The sequence below is a fragment of the Drosophila virilis genome, chromosome 4, assembly GCF_030788295.1.
Source record: "Drosophila virilis strain 15010-1051.87 chromosome 4, Dvir_AGI_RSII-ME, whole genome shotgun sequence".
NCBI lineage: Eukaryota > Metazoa > Arthropoda > Insecta > Diptera > Drosophilidae > Drosophila > Drosophila virilis.
The window spans coordinates 8,524,811-8,540,480 of NC_091546.1; the positions used below are offsets into that span (position 1 = coordinate 8,524,811).

Consider the following 15,670-nt stretch of genomic DNA (forward strand, 5'->3'; position numbering starts at 1 on the left):
TTTATAATCAGTCCTTAAGTTTATATATATTTCAATCAAAACATCTAATCTTATCGTAAATGCAGAACTGGCTTCGCCTCAAACGGCCTCCAGCAGCAGGGCGATGCCCTGACCACCGCCAATGCAAGCGGAACCGATGCCATACTTGAGCTTCTTGCGCCTGCGAAGAGTGGAGGAGAGAAAGAGAGAGAGCGATATATGAATGGAGATGAATGAAGTTCACAACCGGAATAGTTTGTCTACTTACTGCAACTCGTGCACCAGATGGCCCGTGATGCGAGAGCCACTGGCGCCCAGTGGATGACCCAGAGCAATGGCACCGCCGTTCACATTCAGTTTCGTTTGATCCAGCTTCAAGGCATCGGCACAGGCCAGGGTTTGAGCGGCAAAGGCTTCATTGATCTGCAAAGCGTTTAATTGAGAACCAACTATAATTGTGTACGCAATTGGAGATCTACCTCGATCAGGTCAATGTCCTCCAGTTTCTTGCCGGATACCCTGAGCACGTTTTGTATGGCAGGCACTGGTCCAATGCCCATAATCTCTGGCTTGACGCCCACAAACGAGAAAGCAACGAGACGTGCCAGCGGCTTCAGGTTGTACTCCTTGAGTGCCTCCTCGGAGGCAACGATCACAGCGGCAGCGCCATCACAAATGCCGGATGCTGTGCCCGCGGTGACAACGCCGTTTTTCTTGAACAGCGACGGCAGCTTGGCCAGTCCCTCGATGGTGGTTTTGGGCCGTGGATGCTCATCCACCACAAAGTCAACCTCCTTGCCCTTGACCTTCAGTTTGATGGGCGTAATTTCGGCATTGAAGGCGCCCTCCTGCTGTCCCTTTTCCCAGTTCTTTTGCGAACGCAGCGAAAACTCATCCACGCGCTCCCTGGAAATCTTGTACTGATCGGCCAGATTCTCAGCAGTCAACGCCATGGGCAGCTTGCAGTGGGTATCTGTCAGACCCGCCCACAGGGCATCCTCCAGATTGTAGTTGGCACCCAATGTGGTGCCAAAGCGCATGTTGCGCGCTATGAACGGAGTCTGCGACATGCTCTCCACGCCACCGGTGAGCGCCACCTTGGCACCGCCCACCAAAATGTCCTGAGCACCATTCACAATCGACTGGAAGCCAGAGCCGCAGAGACGATTAATGCCCAACGCTGGCTTCTCAATGGGAACGCCGCAGTTGAGTCCGACATGGCGAGGCACATAGATGCCATCTGTGGACGAGGACTGCAAATAAAAGATGAGCAGAATTCGTCTCACTTTCATTGGACTTTTCTTCAGTTAGCCAAGCTAAGGTCCAGAGTCCGCTTCAGCCAGCCACTTACCGCAATCACATTGCCCACAATGACCGTGTCCACCTGCTCGCCCTTCAGGCCAGCCGCATCCAGCGCCGCCTTGGCAGCTGTTGTCTGGAGCTGGGTCTGGTTGATGTTCTTCAAAGCGCCGCCGAAGGTTCCAAAGGCCGTGCGCTTGGCAGCCACAATATAAATGCCTAGAAGACAGCAATTAAATATGTAAGATATGAAGATTATTCCAATTGGGAAATGTTAACTAAAGCAAATCTTGTCTATTTGCTCAACGGGTCCAAAGTGCGGACGCTCGCTCCCCTTGCCGGTGCCCAGTTAGTGCTGGGCGAGGGGCGGGCCAAGGGGCCGCCGGGCATCAGATAACACAGCAACAGGTCCAAAGTTCACATTTAGCATATCAAAACTCTCGATGCCCATCCGCACGAAGAAAAAACAAACAAGACAACAATATGCAATTCATGTTACCTTTTGTTACCGCGGACATTTTGCACAAATTGCACTTGTTGCGACAATCGAGTAAACGGATAAGAAATTGTAATTAATATATATATATATATATACGAAAACTGACTGAAACTCTTATGCTGCCTGTAGAAGAACCGCTGGCCACAAACGCTCGACGTCAACTCGAAATCAAACTTGCGGCCGGCCGACATTTTGTAGAGCGTAAAAGCTCCGCCTCCGCCGCGCGCGGCAGAGAGCTTTTGTGGCGGCAGAAAAGCCAAACAAACAAACTAACAGCTGTTTATTGCACAGTGCGAATCATTTGTAGCCTTTTTCTAGCCAAAATTAGCTTGTATTACGTATTATTTATATATTTATTGAAAATACAATTGAAAATAATATAAGGTCAGCTTCAAGTTAACAATTCGATTATTTTTTATCTCTTTAAGCTGATAAATTTGCGATTTGTTTGTGCGGCATCCGGAGCTTTGGCGAATTTCACCTAGAAATGTGAGAAATGGGTGACAAACGCTAGAAAGCTTTTTTTTGGGTTCTTTGTGAGTGCTCACACCTTAAATTTTCACAATTTTTATCGGAATAGCTCTCCCCATTTTTGGCCCTGAAATAAAGAGTCGCAAACTTGTGTTAACTTAGGCTAGAGTTGTATATTGAATATTTTTACTTAAATAAACATACATGTGTAAATGCTGGACTTTGAATTAAACTTTATACTTGGAACTAGGACAGAGGAGCGCAATACAAATAGAAATTGGCATTGATATTGATTAAATAGCAAAAGTAATGTTAGTTTTTAATTGATTTGTATTTCTTATCAAAGTATTTTCATATTATAGGATCTTGTTCCATCTTCATGGTGAGTTGGATATATCCATGTTGTCCGACTTCTCAACGCTGACCGATTTGCGGGCCTTCGCCTCGATATCCTCCGAGATGGGTTTCAGTTTGCGTGTGTCCGGTGTGCGCGAACGTCGTCGGGAGGACGAGGACGAGGACTTGCTTGAAATTGTGGCCACATCTTTGCTCCGGCTGGATCGCGATTTGCTGATCGGCGGTGGCGGCGATGGGGAGCTGCGTTTGCTGCGCGAGCGTGGCGATCGGGCGCGATGCGACTTCTTGCTGCGCTCACGGGATCTGGAGCGTTTGCCGTTGCCGCTGCCAACGCTAACAACGCCACTGCCACCGGCTCCTGCACCTCCATGCGAGCGTGAGCGATGTGTGCGTGAAGTGCTGCGGCGATGTCGAGATCTGGAGCGCTTGCCGCGCGATCTCGACGAACGCGAATGCTTGCCGCCACGCGAGCGTGAGCGGCGCGAGCGTGAGCTGCTGCGACGATGACGCGAACGCGAGCGTTTGCTGCGCGACCGTGACGAGTGTTTGCCGCGAGAGCGCGAGCGTCGGGACCTGGAGACGCTGCGTCGCTCGCGAGTGCCGGAGCGACGGCGCCGACGTGAGCTGGAGCGATGCGAACGGGATCGACTGGTGGTGCGTCGCTCGCGGGAACGCGAGTGTGAGCGAGAACGTCGCCGCTTGTCCTTGGCAAGCATGCCAATGACGGGATCTATGGCGGCCGATATCATGCTCTGTGCTTCCTTAACAATCGTCATGGCCTCCTCAATTTCGGCCTGGGCTGCCTCATTCGACTTGGCCTCGGGCTTTGTAATGGAGTAGGTCGAGTGGTAGACACTCAGATGGCCGCCCTTGAACTCTTGGCCCTGCAGGCGCAGCGCATGTATAACGCTCGTCTGCTCACAGAACTCGATCATGCAGTAGGTCTTGTTGTCCTTCTCGGCCCAGCGCGCGTATTTGACCTCACCGGCACGTTGGAAGCACTCCATGAGATCGTCGAGGCGCCACTCGTTGCGCACATCGCACACAATGATGGTGCGCCGGATTTCTTCTATTTTGCGCGCATCGTAGAAGGAGGGCAGCGCTGGATATTCGGGCAGATTGAACTCCACTAGCTTGGGATCGTACGTCTTGATGACCTGCTGCGGCAGCTGGCCCTCGATGCGATTGATTACCTCCGGCGGCAATTTTGAGTCTGGTTTCTGCAAGCCCGGCACAATGGTGCCATTCTTAAGCATCTCCAGTGCACGATACTCCTCGGGTATGGCCAGCACCGGGATTACAATGAGCGCCCGGTCTATGAAAACGGTATTGGTCAAGTGCTGGGCAACGGGCACGCTGCTCGTCTCCGTGTATTTCACGTAACAGATGCGCGACTGCACCGGACAGGAGACATCCCGTATGGTGGGGTACAGTCGAATCTCCTCGATTTTGCCAATGTTGCCGAACAACGTTTGCATCTGATCCTTGGTGGCCTGCGGCGCAATATTGGTCACCTGTATAACACGCGGTGTGTTGCCGCCAGCCATGTTTGATGTTTCACTTTCGTTAACAAACTTGGGAAAATGTCTTTTAGTTTTTTTTTAGCAAAAAACAAATACTCAATTAACCTCTCTAGCACAAGTGGAAAAAATTCGACGAGGGCTGCACAGGGCGTCGCGAAAATCTCGATTGGCCCACAGGGCTAACGCACCGATAACAGTTTCGCGTCGCGAACGCACATCGTTATCGATTGCGATTGGCATCGGTAATGCAACTGCGAGTACTGATTATTTGTGTGAATTGTGAATGCAAAAGTTGTAGGAAAATTTTTTGTACTGTAAATGTTAAATTGTACATTAATTGCAATTATTATTTCTAAATAAAACGTCAACAATTGTTTACAATTCGGCTCGCCTCAGACATGTCGGAAAGCCAAGCGCCATCTGTCTCAAAATCTAGTTTGAACGATTTGCGACAGTTTCGCATAAATAAAAATGCAGCTGCCGCAGCTGCCAGCCTGGGCAGAACTGGTAGGCATTGTGTATATTATTCTATTGACGGATGCTATATTAAACAATACAACTGTTGTGTTGCATTTCAGAGCGTGTGCCTGGCAAGAAACGCATCCAGGTGATGGCCGACAGTGACAGCGACAGCGCAGACTGTCAAACGCCAAAAAAGCCTAAACTTGTGTTGACCGTCAAGGAAAAAGAAGAGCGTTATATGGCGGCCGCAAAAATAATGCCAAACTACGATACGATGGTAAGTGCAACGTTTCCCATGGTTATATTTTTCCTTTTTATATTTTTTTGCGTGCGGGGTGCGGGGAGCAAAGCGCGCGCGTCGCTTACATGTGTTCGGAATATGGCGATTCGGGCCCGGCATTGTGAACAGCTGTTGACACAGGGGCGTCGCAGGCAAGGGGTTGCTAAGGAAATTATAGGTCAGGATTTTGATTGGCGCAAAAAGTCCTTTTCAAATGAAAACACATGCTCAATATTTTACATAAATGCTGTATTTATAATTATAAGAAATATTTATTATTAGAAAAGTTTTGTTAAAAGTGTTATCTTGTTTACCTGTTTTCTTAAATTTTAGTTAGTAGTTCAGTCTTGTGACAGTTCGCTAATTAGTTAATATATATTTTAGGCAATTCAAGACTCGCTGGCACGATCTAATTGGGACGTTGCAGCGGCAACACGTTATCTGAAGGAAAACTGTAAGCCCAAAGCGCAAAATGGACCCTTGGATAAGGCCAAACTGAAGCCGAGCACGAATGGGAGTGGGGCCAAGGCGCATGGCAAGTCGAGTGGCAACTACTCGGACTACGATAATTCGGATGATGATGTCAAGCAATCCAAGGATCAGGTGTACGACAGCGACGACAGTGACACCGAAATGTCCACCAAAATGACCGGACAGCGCAAAAAGGTGTTCCAATTCATGAACACGGCCAGCATCATTGAGCTGCAGTCGGTGAAGACGCTCTCGGAGAAGAAGGCAACAGTACTTATTGAGATACGACCATTCAGCGACTGGGCGGATTTGCGACAGAAACTGGAGGCCAACCGGCTATCGGCAGATCTACTTAACTACGCACAGGATCTGATCAACAAACAGAATACGGTTGCAACCATTCTAAGCAAGTGCAACGGTATGGTGCAACGCCTGGAAACGGCCATTGCCAATGGTGCTGGCATTGTGGAGCAGCCAAAGATTCTAAGCAGCAAGTGGGTGTCCATTTCTGTTAGCTTTTTCGTATGTCTCAAAGATAATTCAATTGTGATAGGATATTATAATTTTGTAAAGAAATGCTTCGTGAAAATTATGTTCCTATGCCAACTGATCTCTCAGTCCCAGAACTTTTTGATGCAACTTAAATTAGGATGAATCTAACCTATTCCGGATCTGTTACAGTTTGCAATTGGCCGACTACCAGGTAATAGGCCTTAATTGGCTCACTGTGATGCATAAGCAGGAAATGAATGGCATTTTGGCGGACGAGATGGGTCTGGGCAAGACCATACAGGTTATTGCGTTTCTGGCCTATCTGAAGGAAAACGGCCTCAGCAAGGGAGCACACTTAATCGTGGTGCCTTCGTCAACGCTGGACAACTGGGAAGCGGAAATCGCCAAATGGTGTCCCAGTCTGGTAGTCGAAAAATATCATGGCTCTCAGGACGAGCGACGAAGGATGCGCGTACGCTTCGCCAAAGATGGCTTTACCGGCTTTGATGTTCTTCTGACCACGTAAGCGATTGCAGTTACAAGTTTATTAGGCCGTTGCTTTATCTGTATCTTGCCAGCTACCATATAGTTGGATCCACGCCCGAGGAGCGAAAGATGTTCCGCGTTTGCAAGCTGCATTATGTCATCTTCGATGAGGCCCACATGCTGAAGAACATGACGACTCAGCGCTACGTCAATCTGATCACAATTAATGCAGAAATGCGCATTTTGCTTACGGGCACGCCGCTGCAGAATAATCTGCTTGAGTTGATCTCGTTGCTGTGCTTTGTGATGCCCAAATTTTTTGCCAAGAGCATTGAGGACATCAAATCTTTGTTTGTCAAGGTGCGTAACAAGTGTATTTATTTAGCATTACTTTTTTTATATCTCGCTTTTGATATCTTGCAGAAGAACAAAACCGATGGCGATCAAGAGGAAGTGTCACAGTTCCAGGAGACACAAGTGCAACGCGCCAAACGCATTATGAAACCGTTTGTGCTGCGACGTCTTAAAAAGGATGTGCTGAACAATTTGCCCAAAAAGCACAGCTGTGTGGTAAGCATTCAAAATCCAAGCTGCAAACCTAAGCAGAGCATTGGAATTTTTCTTAACTTATATATATTTTTTCTTAAATCTTTAGGAAAAAGTTCCAATGAGCGCCTCACAAAAGCAATACTATAAGGAGTTGGTGGAATATTATTCAAACAACAAGGGCGAGATCTGTGGCAGCAGCGATCGTGCCGGTGTGGCAATTATGATGGAAATGCGACGCATGGCCAATCATCCGCTGCTAATGCGTCACTATTTCTCAGACGAGCAGTTGCGGGGCTTTTCGAAGCGGCTGGCGCGCGTCAATTCCTACAAGAAAACCAACGAGCAGTACATATTCGAGGAATTGGCAATTATGTCCGATTTTCAAGTCTATCAACTGTGCAACAAATATGTAAGTCGCGAGAAAGCAGGTATATAAATATATATGTCTAACGAATGCATTCCCTTTTAGGAACTATACGATGTCAAGATTCCGGATAGTTTGATATGTGATTCGGGAAAATTCCTCTATCTGGATACCCTATTGCCAAAACTGAAGGCCGAAGGACATCGTGTGCTGCTTTTCAGTCAGTTTACCATGATGCTGGACGTTGTGGAAGAATATTTAAGGATACGGAAGCATGGATTCTGCCGATTGGACGGTGCCACCGCTGTTAAAGAGCGACAGGATCTGATCACAGATTTCAATGTCGATGACAATATATTTGTATTTCTGTTATCCACTAAAGCCGGCGGTGTGGGCATCAATTTAACCGCAGCGGACACCTGCATAATTCACGACATTGATTTTAATCCCTACAATGACAAACAGGCTGAGGATCGCTGCCATCGCATGGGTCAGAGTCGTCCAGTCACCATATACCGTTTAATATCGGAGAGCACCATTGAGGAGGGCATTTTGATGGCTGCCGAAGAGAAGCTAAAACTAGAAAAGGATATTACATCCACCGAGAAGGGCGAGGTGCACGAACAGCGTTGCGTAGTCAAATTGTTAACCATGGCATTGGGTCTGGACAAGGATGAGGAGGAGCAATTGAACAACTCATTGAATAACTCCTTGGCAGCAACTACAAAGTAGTTTGTTAAAACAGCCGCTATAGCGACACACTTTCCATTTTCCAAGAACACTATTTTTTGTAGCGTTTCATTTACTTTTTTTTAAATGTATACTTAAATTATTGGCGGGCAATTTGCTCATATCATTTGCGTGTATTTATAAGAATCAATATTGTATTAAATTATAAATTAAAATATATTCAAATTTAAGCTCAGATATTGGCTATTCGAAATGGGGTTTAAAGTTAAATGTTGAAATGTCTGTAAAGTGCGGCAAGGGAATAGTTTTTCATTCAGCATAAAGTTTTGTTTAAACAAAAAAAACATACTCATACTGCTTTTGGCTGTAGAAAAGATATGTTCATACTTACTGTAGAAATCATAAATAACAAGTAGCTACAATTATTTGAGTTATTCTAAAATATGCACATGCATAATTGTTTAACAATAGATGAAGTCAATTAAAATACTACTTTTGATTTATGTGCTCATCCGCTGACAAATACTTTTGAATCATCCAGTTAAGCGCAAACTCGACAACCCTCAAACGAGAGCGAGAGAGAGACGCTCCTCTCTCGCGCTCGCTCTCTTTGCGCGAGATCACATACAGAGTGTGTTATGAAGAGCTTTTCGGTGCGGCGGCGATTCATCAAGTTTTAGTCTTAACTGATCGCTCGCGCCGATGATTTAATTTTTAAGTTTAAACGCTGATTTTGTACCACAGAGAAAATAAAATAAAACCCTGCGTCAAGTGTAGCTAACAAAACGATAATCACATTACCATAATATATACATGCATATCGACATATATGTGCGAATCAATAAATTTGAACAATTTGCAATATTAAAATAGAACAAACAAACAAAAAGAAAAAAACAACGAACAAATTTAGCGCAACGAAAGGAAACGCCTGTAATAAATGCAGTAAAAATCGAAAGTTTTATGTGATTAAAAATCATATATATATATATATATATACATATATACATACGTATGTATTTATATGAGAATGTGCAGCAGAGTTAGTAAATTCTATTTTGCTCTAACGACTCGTTCGCTATTATGTGATTCATATTGAGTACATACATACATGGATACATACATACATACATACATCAGTTTTTGGGCGTTCAGAAGACAAGCCGAATTATATATTTATAAATAGCAGAGCGCTCGCCAAACGGAAATCATATTGGTCCAATACGAACAAATAATACCCATCCATATGAATAGCAATATTTGTTGTTAACCAAAGGCAAGAAGAAAAAAAATAGAAAGACAAAAAAAAACGACGTCATACCGCGTCCACCTTTGCGGAAACGGAAGAATATAGCCGCACCTCCGCTGCATATATATGTATGTATAGAGTCTAGATACATATAGCATGCATATATATGAATATTATATATATAAATAGTATAGTATACGGCACATGTGAATAAATCGCAAGTGAATAGAATTATAAATGATACATGCATACATATATCACGCAGAATTTGAAGAAAAACAAAAGCGCGTGCAAGAGCAAAACATAAAAATAAATTAATATCTATGCTTATTTCACATGCCAGGCCATATACCGTATCTGAGTGTGTGTGAGAGCGCGCGCGTGTGTGTGTGTGTGTGAGTAATAGCCAAGAGAACTAGCGAGCGATCTAAAAAAACGAAAAACAGAAATAAAACAACAAAATACAAAAAAAAAAAAGAAACGAAAATTACGCGAACAAATCCAAGATAAAAAAAATAGAAGAAGAAGCAACAACAACTATAACAATTGACAACGAGCTAAGAACAAGCGCAAAGCAACAAACCAAAAATAGGCGCAGCTAACGACGACGCCAGCGTCAACGGTGCGTATACTTACCAGCAGCCGCAGTCGCAGTCGCAGCCGGCTGCCCCACCCTCTACCCCCTCTCACACCCGATCATTGACTCATCCAACGCGTAAACAGCTGCTCGTGAAACACTAACAACAATAAAAACAGCAGCAACTGTAAAGAATAACAAGACAATCATCAATTGTTTCTGCGCCGCTGTATCTGATCCGCTGAGAGTGTGTGTGTGTGTGTGTATGCTTGTGTCTGTGTGCTTGTGTGCATGTGTTGAGAGTGCGACGAACCAAAAACTAAGCGAAGAACTCACATTTACTCATCTACATGTATTTGTCTAGATGGCATTCACAATGCTCGACTGTGAATTATAATTAAAAATAAAAAAAAATAATAATAATTTTTGTTTTGGAATTATTATTGCTAGCGTATGTGCCGAGCATAATTAAACGACACACGAAGAGCGTATCTATAAAGTTAATGAATAAACACATATCTATACGAATCACAACGACGACGACGACGACGACGACGCGAAACCCATAACGACGATATTTAATCTAAAAAAAACTTGGAAGAGAGATACCGAATTAGCTGGCAAAAAAGCAAAAGAGTGTGAAGGCAGTTTAACAAAAGCTGAACAGCAACGAAAACCAAACAAATTATTGGATCAATTTTATATTGCATTAAAAGGTAAGCACTCAAATTTCAACTTTATGACAAAATTCCACCTAAATGCGTGGAAAATCAATGAGTATCGTTCATCGGATCGAACTCAATTTTAAATGTTTTTAAATTAGGTTTTAATCAACTTCAAAACTATTTTCAGAGCTGTTTAAAATCTTTAATAAATTGTACTTGCCGCGTAGCGCCGGGTAATGCTTGCTAGGCTTTCTGGCTAAAAGCTAAATGCCTTTAAATTAGACACATTCAATTGGACTTTTTTATTTGAATCAATTAAAATGATAACAAATTAAAACTTAGGCGCACTTCTTTCAATGGACTTTAACGAAGTTTGAAAACATATTTCAAGCTCTTAACAAAACGACAACAATTTCAATTTCAAAACAATTTGCGATAACTTTGAGACTAGTCAAAGAGGAACTACAAAAACGCCAATGAAAAACATTTTCATATTCTGACAGTCATTAGATTAATTCTCAATTCATTGGCAAAAGTTATTTTGTGATTTTTTTTTTTTAATTTTTGTTTAAAATTTTAAACAAACTGCGTGTCAAGTAAAATTCTAAAAGGTTATAATAAATTTATTAGAATTCATAGATAAAACTATTGATATTAAATTAAAAAATGTTAAAAATTAAATTTCTTAAATATTAAAATTATTGGAAAAATGAAAAATCTTAAGCTCCGATTATAAGAAAAAGATAAACTAATATCTAATATATAAGTGAACAGATTCTCTAAAAAAAAAATTAATTTATTAATATAAAATGTATTTAACTCTTTTTGACTAGACTCTAAGTTCGATTTAGTTAATTTGTTGTTATTTTTAAAATACATTTTTCTCGAATTTGTAGTTTGTTTATTTACAAAAAAAAAAAAACATTGTTGTGTTTAGCTGTCGCGGCAGGGATTTGTTTATTTCGACAATTCGAAAATAGCTTAAAAAAAAAACACACACACACAAAGGCACACTCATATTTACGGATACTTAAAAAGCTGAGAAATTAGACAAAATTGCTCAGAGCTGATGTCATGTCAAGCGCGGTCTCGAAACCAGATGCACTCCTACGCGCAGCCGCAGAGCCGGTTAACAGACTGTGGATGTGCCTACGAAGTACATAAATAAATAAAATATATATATATATATATATAAGCACGATATTGGATCAAGAGCGCAAATAGTTTATGCTTCAGTCTTCTCTTGCAGCAGTTGTTCAAGAAATGACAGACTGTCTTGAGCTAAAGCTGTTCGTCTAGACTGACTTAATTATTTATTAATATATTCATGGATAATGAATCAGACTCTCTCTCTCTCTCTCTTTTGCAGACCACGCTAATACTTATAAAAGGAATAAATATTATTTGTCTTGCATATAAGACTACGAAAGCCAATTAAGCCTAGATAATTGTATTAAAGTGAAGCAAATACAAACAAAATATAACAAAAAGAAAAAAGAAAAGAATTGTGATATGTACAACTTTACTCAAATATTGAAAAAAACATATATAAGCGTTTAATTCAAGTATTCCGATCTTCAAGGAGACACAGACGGATACGTGATTAATTCAAGTTTTTCAAAAAAAAAAAAAAAAACATTAACAAAAACCAAAGATAAGGGTTCTCAATTAGTTTAACGCAGAAGCAGAAGAAGAAGAAGCAGCAACAATGGCAGAAAAAGTGGAAATCTCAGCAGCCACATTTAATAATAATCAACAGAATGATGCTCGAAAGGTGCGCAAATCGCCCGATTTTCAACCCATAATGCCAGGTGTCATATCCAGAGAGCGCAGCTTTGTGCGCACCTCAAATCAACAGGTAAGTCCACAAGCACACACACACACACACACACACACATTTGTTACCTATTTTGTTTGTAGAACATTAACAAAAGGCGCAGTCTGGCGTTCAACGTGCCTGGAAATCAGCCTGGACAAATGCGTGGCAAGCCCGCAATGGATATATACAGACCTCCAAGTAAGTCTCCCCCCCATATACATATATGTATATCATCTATAAAATGCCTCTAAGCTTTGCCTTTTTACTAAATATCAACTCTTTCGTTCACAAGTTGTCCTTCTTTTTTTTTTGTCTAAAGAAGCTTTTGAATATACATTGTTTTGAGGAAAACATTTTACTTCGTTTTATTGCCTGGAATAAGAAAACAATTAATATCATTTCTCAATGCAATTCCTTCATTTTTTGTTAGTTTTGCTTAGTTTTTCCCTTCTCATGTTTGTAGATTAAGTGAAGGAAATAAAAGTGTTGCCACTTTGCAATACGATACACATTTGGCAGCACTACAAGAAAAATGTTGTCCAGTCCTGCCAGCTCGCCGATAAAGTGCTGCCCATTTACAAAATTGTTGATTTGCAATGCGTTCACACAAAGTTCAGATAGCGAAAATAAAACATATTCTTTTAATTAATAATAACTTTATGAGCATTATAAAATATAAATAATATAAAAATTCAGTGACTGTCTAAAGTTTTTTTTTTGGTAGATTCGCATCATTTTAAGGCTGACTCTCTGTTTTTCAAAAAAAAAAAATAGAAGTTCATTTTTGAATTGTGTTGATAAATTCTTGCATATTTTTTGCCATTCGTACATTCAACCCTTTGTTATTCATACTAGAAATTGAGGCAATGATTGGTACAGAGTTCTTAAGCTTTTTTTTTTAAATGAAATTTACAAAATTTATTTAAATAAATATAGAAAATATTGCCTTTGCTTGGCAGCTGCTTTAACATCAGCTACGCATTTTATAGACTGCGAATGCATAAATTACATTACACAATTTAATTGGTCAATGTTTTCTTTCTTCCTCTTCTTCTTCTTTTCATAATTGTTGATAAATTCGCAACCCCCGAAACCCAAATAAATAAATTCATCACATACCCGTACTTATGTTTATGTTCACTTGTGTGTATCTTTAAATTGTCCCACAATGGCAACAACAATATTAAACTTTGTCAGATGTGCGCGACTCCGAGGTAGCCAGCGATGCTGCTGCTGGTGGCACAGGTGGCACAGTTGGTGCTGGTGGTGGTGGGTGTGTCTCGAACAAACTGAACATAAATGCCCAGGAGTTCACAATGACGAGCAACACACGTGCAACGCCAGCGGCTGAGGCACTTAACAGTAATCGGTAACGCCAACACATTTTTAATGCCAAACTTTACCCCTCTTGCCGTCTTCTTGCAGAGCTAAACCACAATCTACAACATTCTTCCAGTTCGTCCCTCATCTTCCCAATGGCTGGCGGCGGGCCTAATCTTCTCCAGCAGCAACAGCAGCAACAGCAGCAGCAGCAGCAGCAATATGCGATCCTCAACAGACGCCAGGCGGGCCTATCGCTGGGCAACATGCCCGCACTGAACAGCCTCAAGGGTGGCCAGCATCGTTCCATCTTGGTGACGCATCCGATGGCTGGACAAATACCGCTCATGAATTCACCATCCAGCGGCAACATACTTCACGTAAAACAACACATGACAGCTCGGTTCGGCTTTAAAAGTTAATAGTAAATAAATTCTCTCTCATTTTAGTCGACGAACCGTGTCAAGTTCGCGCCGGAGACGCGGGCACAGAAGTCGGCGCAGCACAATCAGTACGGCAACAATAACAATATGAATCACTACCATAATGGACAGCAACAGCAATATCAAGTGAATGGCATCGATCCTTATCAAAATGGAGCCGCTTTGCAGCGCTCCAAGTCGTTGTCCTCGGCCGATGCGCTGACACGTGGCTTGGCCGGCTTGGGTCTGGGCCTGGGCAACGAGGTGGCCGACATTGGCCAGTTTACGCCGGAAATACAGGCACTGATCGAAACGGCTCTGGAGGATCCCAACAAATTGAATTCCCGCTGCCTCATGGAGCTGACGTCACAGTTCATCAAGCGCGCCGTCGAGAGTCGACGCTTCGCCTTGCCCATATCGCGTCTCTGCCTCAATATCATCGCCAAGGAGCAGAAGGAGACGTTTCTCGAGGCGCTGCTCAACACATGCCGCCAGTGGTATCAGGAGCGCGAAAAGGTAGGCCAACCCCTAACTGCAATTGCAACTGCAACTCCAACTGGATTCCCTTTGCAGCTGCTGTTCGCCATTCAGGGCATGAAGTCGCCGTCGCGGGTTCGCTTTACGGCTTTCATGGCATTTCTTACGGAAATGTTTTGCCAGCTGAAACGCCGTCAGCTGCAGCTGCGCACCCACAGCGAGGGCACCCCACCACCGCTGGTGCTGCTCAGCCTGCTGTCCAAGTGCTGCGAGGATTGTGTGCGTCCTCCCGTGCGTTCCCTATCCGAGGTATGTTTCCCTGATTCTATTCAGCTCGCTGAGCAACAGTTGTGAGAGATTTGCCATTTGCAGATTGAGTGCCTGTTCTATGTTTTGACCTGCATTGGCCAGGATATGGAGCAGCAGCTGCCGCAGCAGCTGGAGCTGCTCATGTCCCTGGTGCGCGATGCGTTCCTCAATGCCGGCGATGCTGCCGCCTCCATACGCCGAACCCTGCTCCAGCTGATCGAGCTGAAGGCCTCCCACTGGCAGTTGCCCGGCAACTCTGTGCTCTACTACACCCACACCAACAATTAGTTCGGGCTCGGTACGGGATTTGAGAATCGGACGCAATTTGTTGCAATAAGTAACCAGACATTATTATTGTGGTCGAATTGCATTTAGGCGCAGTCCTCAGTGCAAAACGCAACTATTTATCGTACTCCGCGCAGTACCATAGTCCATAAGCAATATTTATTTTCGGAACCCTAGATAGATCGACTAACACCCAGGCATAATAATTATACACGCACATTTCTACCAGCCCAATTCGGCGACATTTGTGGAAAGCAGCTCATTTACAATCACGCGTCCCACTCTGGTAGAACTTATGATTCTGCCTATGTAAGGCTCAATTTATACTATGTGAATCCATATTATTTATGTGTAATAAATACTACTACTAGTCAAAAAAAGAAGGATGCATATAGAGGTTTATAAGAGGTTTAACATAATAAAGCGAAAGCTTCCCTCACTAGATGTAAGAAGGAGTGAATAAGAGAGAGAGAGAGAGAGAGAGAGAGGGAGAAATGAACATATTTTGGAATATTATTTCGACCATGCTCTAGGAAATATTTATTTAGTTGACAAAGCCAAGATTTGAATTTAACGGGTGCTTATGTGCTTAAAACTAACGAGTTGGCTACTTAAGTTACCGATA

The 15,670-nt window shown here is 42.9% G+C and overlaps 4 protein-coding genes across 7 annotated transcripts; 2 read left to right on the top strand and 2 right to left on the bottom strand.

The window, feature by feature from the left end:
* Window positions 1–1,919, bottom strand: yip2 (yippee interacting protein 2). The gene is made up of 5 exons (XM_002052410.4): window positions 1,778–1,919; window positions 1,331–1,497; window positions 459–1,232; window positions 248–402; window positions 1–160 (listed from the first exon to the last, which is right to left on the bottom strand). Exons 1-5 carry the CDS (start codon window positions 1,794–1,796, stop codon window positions 79–81), a joined length of 1,197 nt encoding a protein of 398 aa, XP_002052446.1. The 5' UTR covers window positions 1,797–1,919; the 3' UTR covers window positions 1–78.
* Window positions 1,920–2,396: 477 nt separating this feature from the next.
* On the bottom strand, window positions 2,397–4,368 carry Srp54 (splicing regulatory protein 54). Its single transcript, XM_002052409.4, has 2 exons — window positions 4,234–4,368; window positions 2,397–4,179 (listed from the first exon to the last, which is right to left on the bottom strand). The coding sequence occupies exons 1-2, from the start codon at window positions 4,366–4,368 to the stop codon at window positions 2,626–2,628; spliced, it is 1,689 nt and encodes a 562-aa protein (XP_002052445.2). The 3' UTR covers window positions 2,397–2,625.
* A 131-nt stretch (window positions 4,369–4,499) lies between these two features.
* Etl1 (SWI/SNF-related, matrix-associated actin-dependent regulator of chromatin, subfamily a, containing DEAD/H box 1) lies at window positions 4,500–8,157 on the top strand. Its single transcript, XM_002052408.4, has 8 exons — window positions 4,500–4,635; window positions 4,707–4,867; window positions 5,255–5,835; window positions 6,023–6,355; window positions 6,412–6,679; window positions 6,743–6,889; window positions 6,975–7,277; window positions 7,338–8,157. The coding sequence occupies exons 1-8, from the start codon at window positions 4,527–4,529 to the stop codon at window positions 7,962–7,964; spliced, it is 2,529 nt and encodes an 842-aa protein (XP_002052444.1). The 5' UTR covers window positions 4,500–4,526; the 3' UTR covers window positions 7,965–8,157.
* A 799-nt stretch (window positions 8,158–8,956) lies between these two features.
* On the top strand, window positions 8,957–15,428 carry LOC6629149 (MIF4G domain-containing protein). Of its 4 annotated transcripts, XM_015173185.3 has the most exons (9): window positions 8,957–9,299; window positions 10,199–10,464; window positions 11,783–12,271; window positions 12,334–12,430; window positions 13,430–13,594; window positions 13,658–13,932; window positions 14,002–14,490; window positions 14,548–14,760; window positions 14,824–15,428. In XM_015173185.3, exons 3-9 carry the CDS (start codon window positions 12,122–12,124, stop codon window positions 15,046–15,048), a joined length of 1,614 nt encoding a protein of 537 aa, XP_015028671.1. In that variant the 5' UTR covers window positions 8,957–9,299; window positions 10,199–10,464; window positions 11,783–12,121; the 3' UTR covers window positions 15,049–15,428. The 4 variants fall into 4 exon arrangements, with proteins under 4 accessions (XP_015028671.1, XP_002052443.1, XP_070065202.1 ...); XM_002052407.4 differs by lacking the exon at window positions 8,957–9,299 and having other exon boundaries at window positions 10,292–10,464; window positions 13,430–13,601; window positions 13,689–13,932; XM_070209101.1 differs by lacking the exons at window positions 8,957–9,299; window positions 13,430–13,594 and having other exon boundaries at window positions 10,292–10,464.
* The last annotated feature ends 242 nt before the right edge of the window (window positions 15,429–15,670 follow it).

What these genes read in the sequence shown, in the direction of transcription:
- Etl1 (XM_002052408.4), top strand. Translation starts at nt 4,527, where the DNA reads ATGTCGGAAAGCCAAGCGCCATCTGTCTCAAAATCTAGTTTGAACGAT. An exon ending in CCAAAGATTCTAAGCAGCAA is followed by an intron (nt 5,836 to 6,022) that starts GTGGGTGTCCAT and finishes GATCTGTTACAG; the next exon opens with TTTGCAATTGGCCGACTACC. An exon ending in ATCAACTGTGCAACAAATAT is followed by an intron (nt 7,278 to 7,337) that starts GTAAGTCGCGAG and finishes ATTCCCTTTTAG; the next exon opens with GAACTATACGATGTCAAGAT.
- yip2 (XM_002052410.4), bottom strand. An exon ending in TTGTGGGCAATGTGATTGCG is followed by an intron (nt 1,233 to 1,330) that starts GTAAGTGGCTGG and finishes TTTTATTTGCAG; the next exon opens with TCCTCGTCCACAGATGGCAT. An exon ending in AGGACATTGACCTGATCGAG is followed by an intron (nt 403 to 458) that starts GTAGATCTCCAA and finishes AACGCTTTGCAG; the next exon opens with ATCAATGAAGCCTTTGCCGC.
- Srp54 (XM_002052409.4), bottom strand. Translation starts at nt 4,368, where the DNA reads ATGCCAATCGCAATCGATAACGATGTGCGTTCGCGACGCGAAACTGTT. An exon ending in TTTCCACTTGTGCTAGAGAG is followed by an intron (nt 4,180 to 4,233) that starts GTTAATTGAGTA and finishes CATTTTCCCAAG; the next exon opens with TTTGTTAACGAAAGTGAAAC.
- LOC6629149 (XM_015173185.3), top strand. Translation starts at nt 12,122, where the DNA reads ATGGCAGAAAAAGTGGAAATCTCAGCAGCCACATTTAATAATAATCAA. An exon ending in AGCGGCTGAGGCACTTAACA is followed by an intron (nt 13,595 to 13,657) that starts GTAATCGGTAAC and finishes GTCTTCTTGCAG; the next exon opens with AGCTAAACCACAATCTACAA. An exon ending in CCGTGCGTTCCCTATCCGAG is followed by an intron (nt 14,761 to 14,823) that starts GTATGTTTCCCT and finishes TGCCATTTGCAG; the next exon opens with ATTGAGTGCCTGTTCTATGT.